General features: G+C 32.7%; 1 protein-coding gene across 1 annotated transcript; it reads left to right on the plus strand.

The window, feature by feature from the left end:
- The first annotated feature begins 312 nt into the window (after positions 1-312).
- LOC103311495 lies at positions 313-783 on the plus strand. The gene has a single exon (XM_008191132.1). It carries the CDS (start codon positions 313-315, stop codon positions 781-783), a length of 471 nt encoding a protein of 156 aa, XP_008189354.1.
- Positions 784-1,753: the final 970 nt, after the last annotated feature.

A 1,753-nucleotide genomic window follows, 5' to 3' on the forward strand; every position in this document is an offset into this window, starting at 1 on the left:
GTTTCAATGAGATATGAGTCTATAGAGGTATTTTCTTCGGTATTGAAAAACGGGGTGTATGTATATTTCTCATGTAACTATATTTTTGCATGATGATGCTAGATATCCGATTTGTTAACATATAAAGCAGGAGACTGTATCATCGGTTAGGAATATCCTAAAGTTGGTGTTGTTGAGATTAATAACTAGAGACGGGGGAATTTTGCGTAGTCTTCGGGATTTATATAAACTTGTCTTTGAAAACTTTTTATATATTATATATGTGCAAGTTCACTTGGGTTGAACCTGGCTTTGAGAAACTTAATATTTGATATGGTACAGCTCCCCAACTCATTTCGGTTAGGTCTATCTTACAAGGTGCTTTATTGTGCACTTGTTCGACCTATAGTTGAGTATGGTGCAGTTATTTGGGATCCGCATGATCTCAATGACTCTCTTAGGCTTGAAAGGGTTCAGCGTAAATTTATGAGGTATGATAGTTTTAGGTTGAATATCCCCTGTGAGCCCCACAACTATGGACCAGTTGCTTCTCAACTAGGGCTGGTTTCGCTAGCTGAGCGTAGACGGATCTCGGGCATTAAGTTCCTGAATAGTTTATTACAAGGTGATATTGACTCTCCCTATTTACTTTCCTTAATTTGTTTTAAAGTTCCTCAACGTCATTCCCGATCTGTTGCTCCTTTTTATGTTCCATTCGCCTCCACTAATTACCTTAAAAATGAGCCTATTACACGCATGATGTCAAATGCCAATGTTGACCCTTCGTTTCTTTTTTGCAAATAATTTACTGTATAGCTATTAATTTATTATTTATCATAATTTGTACAATTAATGTGTAAATAGATATGTATAATGTGTATATAATATGTTCAAAGGATTTATCCCGTATATTTAATAAAAATAAAAATAAAGCTGTGTTAATTGTGTTGTTTTTGGATACAGCTATGGTACATATTAGAAAGAATAATCCGTTTTTAAGGATTAATTAATTTCATAATAGTAATAGTAAGAGTAATTGTGTGTTCGTTTATCAAAATATTTTTGTCTAACAATATTGTCAGCTAATGTATTGCAAGAAAATTAATTATTGCTAATTTATGTAAAAAAAAGTACAAAAGCGATCATTAGAAATGCGGGACGCTAAAATTATGTTAGGCGGTCCAATTAGTTTGTTGATAGCGATAACGTAATCGATTTGCTTAATGTCTTCGATAATGGAAGTATGTTAATAGCCTGGTTCATATTGGGAAAATTAATGATAGCTGTAGTTTCTGCGAAGCTTTTGGAGTTAGTTGCTGGGTTATTACAATTATTGTTGTTTGTAGAATTAATGAGTTCTGGCTGTTTGATATATTATTTTGCATGTTAGGGATTGATTTATTAGTAGTTTTATTCGATTCTAAGAGTCTTTGGTTGACAGACATTTTGGGGTTGGTTGGAATCATGTTGTTGTTGTGGTTATTCGAATGTGAATTATGTAGGTTCGCATTAACCGCTTCGGGCGTTTGGCTCATTGGATTCGGTGTTAGTGCTTAGTGCGTCAAATATTATATAATTATAGAAAATATCATAATATTGCACAGAGTAAAGAATATAATATAGAGGGGCCATACCGTATACTGTTATGTGTAGTGAATTGAAGCAAGCAAATGGAATACATTTAAAGTTACCATTTTGAGAAAAATAAAATTATTTTGACATTTGGTTGGCACTACTTTAAGTTTTCATATTTATAAATTAGTAGTTATCAAAA

Source organism: Acyrthosiphon pisum, unplaced genomic scaffold (assembly GCF_005508785.2).
Source record: "Acyrthosiphon pisum isolate AL4f unplaced genomic scaffold, pea_aphid_22Mar2018_4r6ur Scaffold_2755;HRSCAF=3284, whole genome shotgun sequence".
In the NCBI taxonomy this organism is placed as follows: domain Eukaryota; kingdom Metazoa; phylum Arthropoda; class Insecta; order Hemiptera; family Aphididae; genus Acyrthosiphon; species Acyrthosiphon pisum.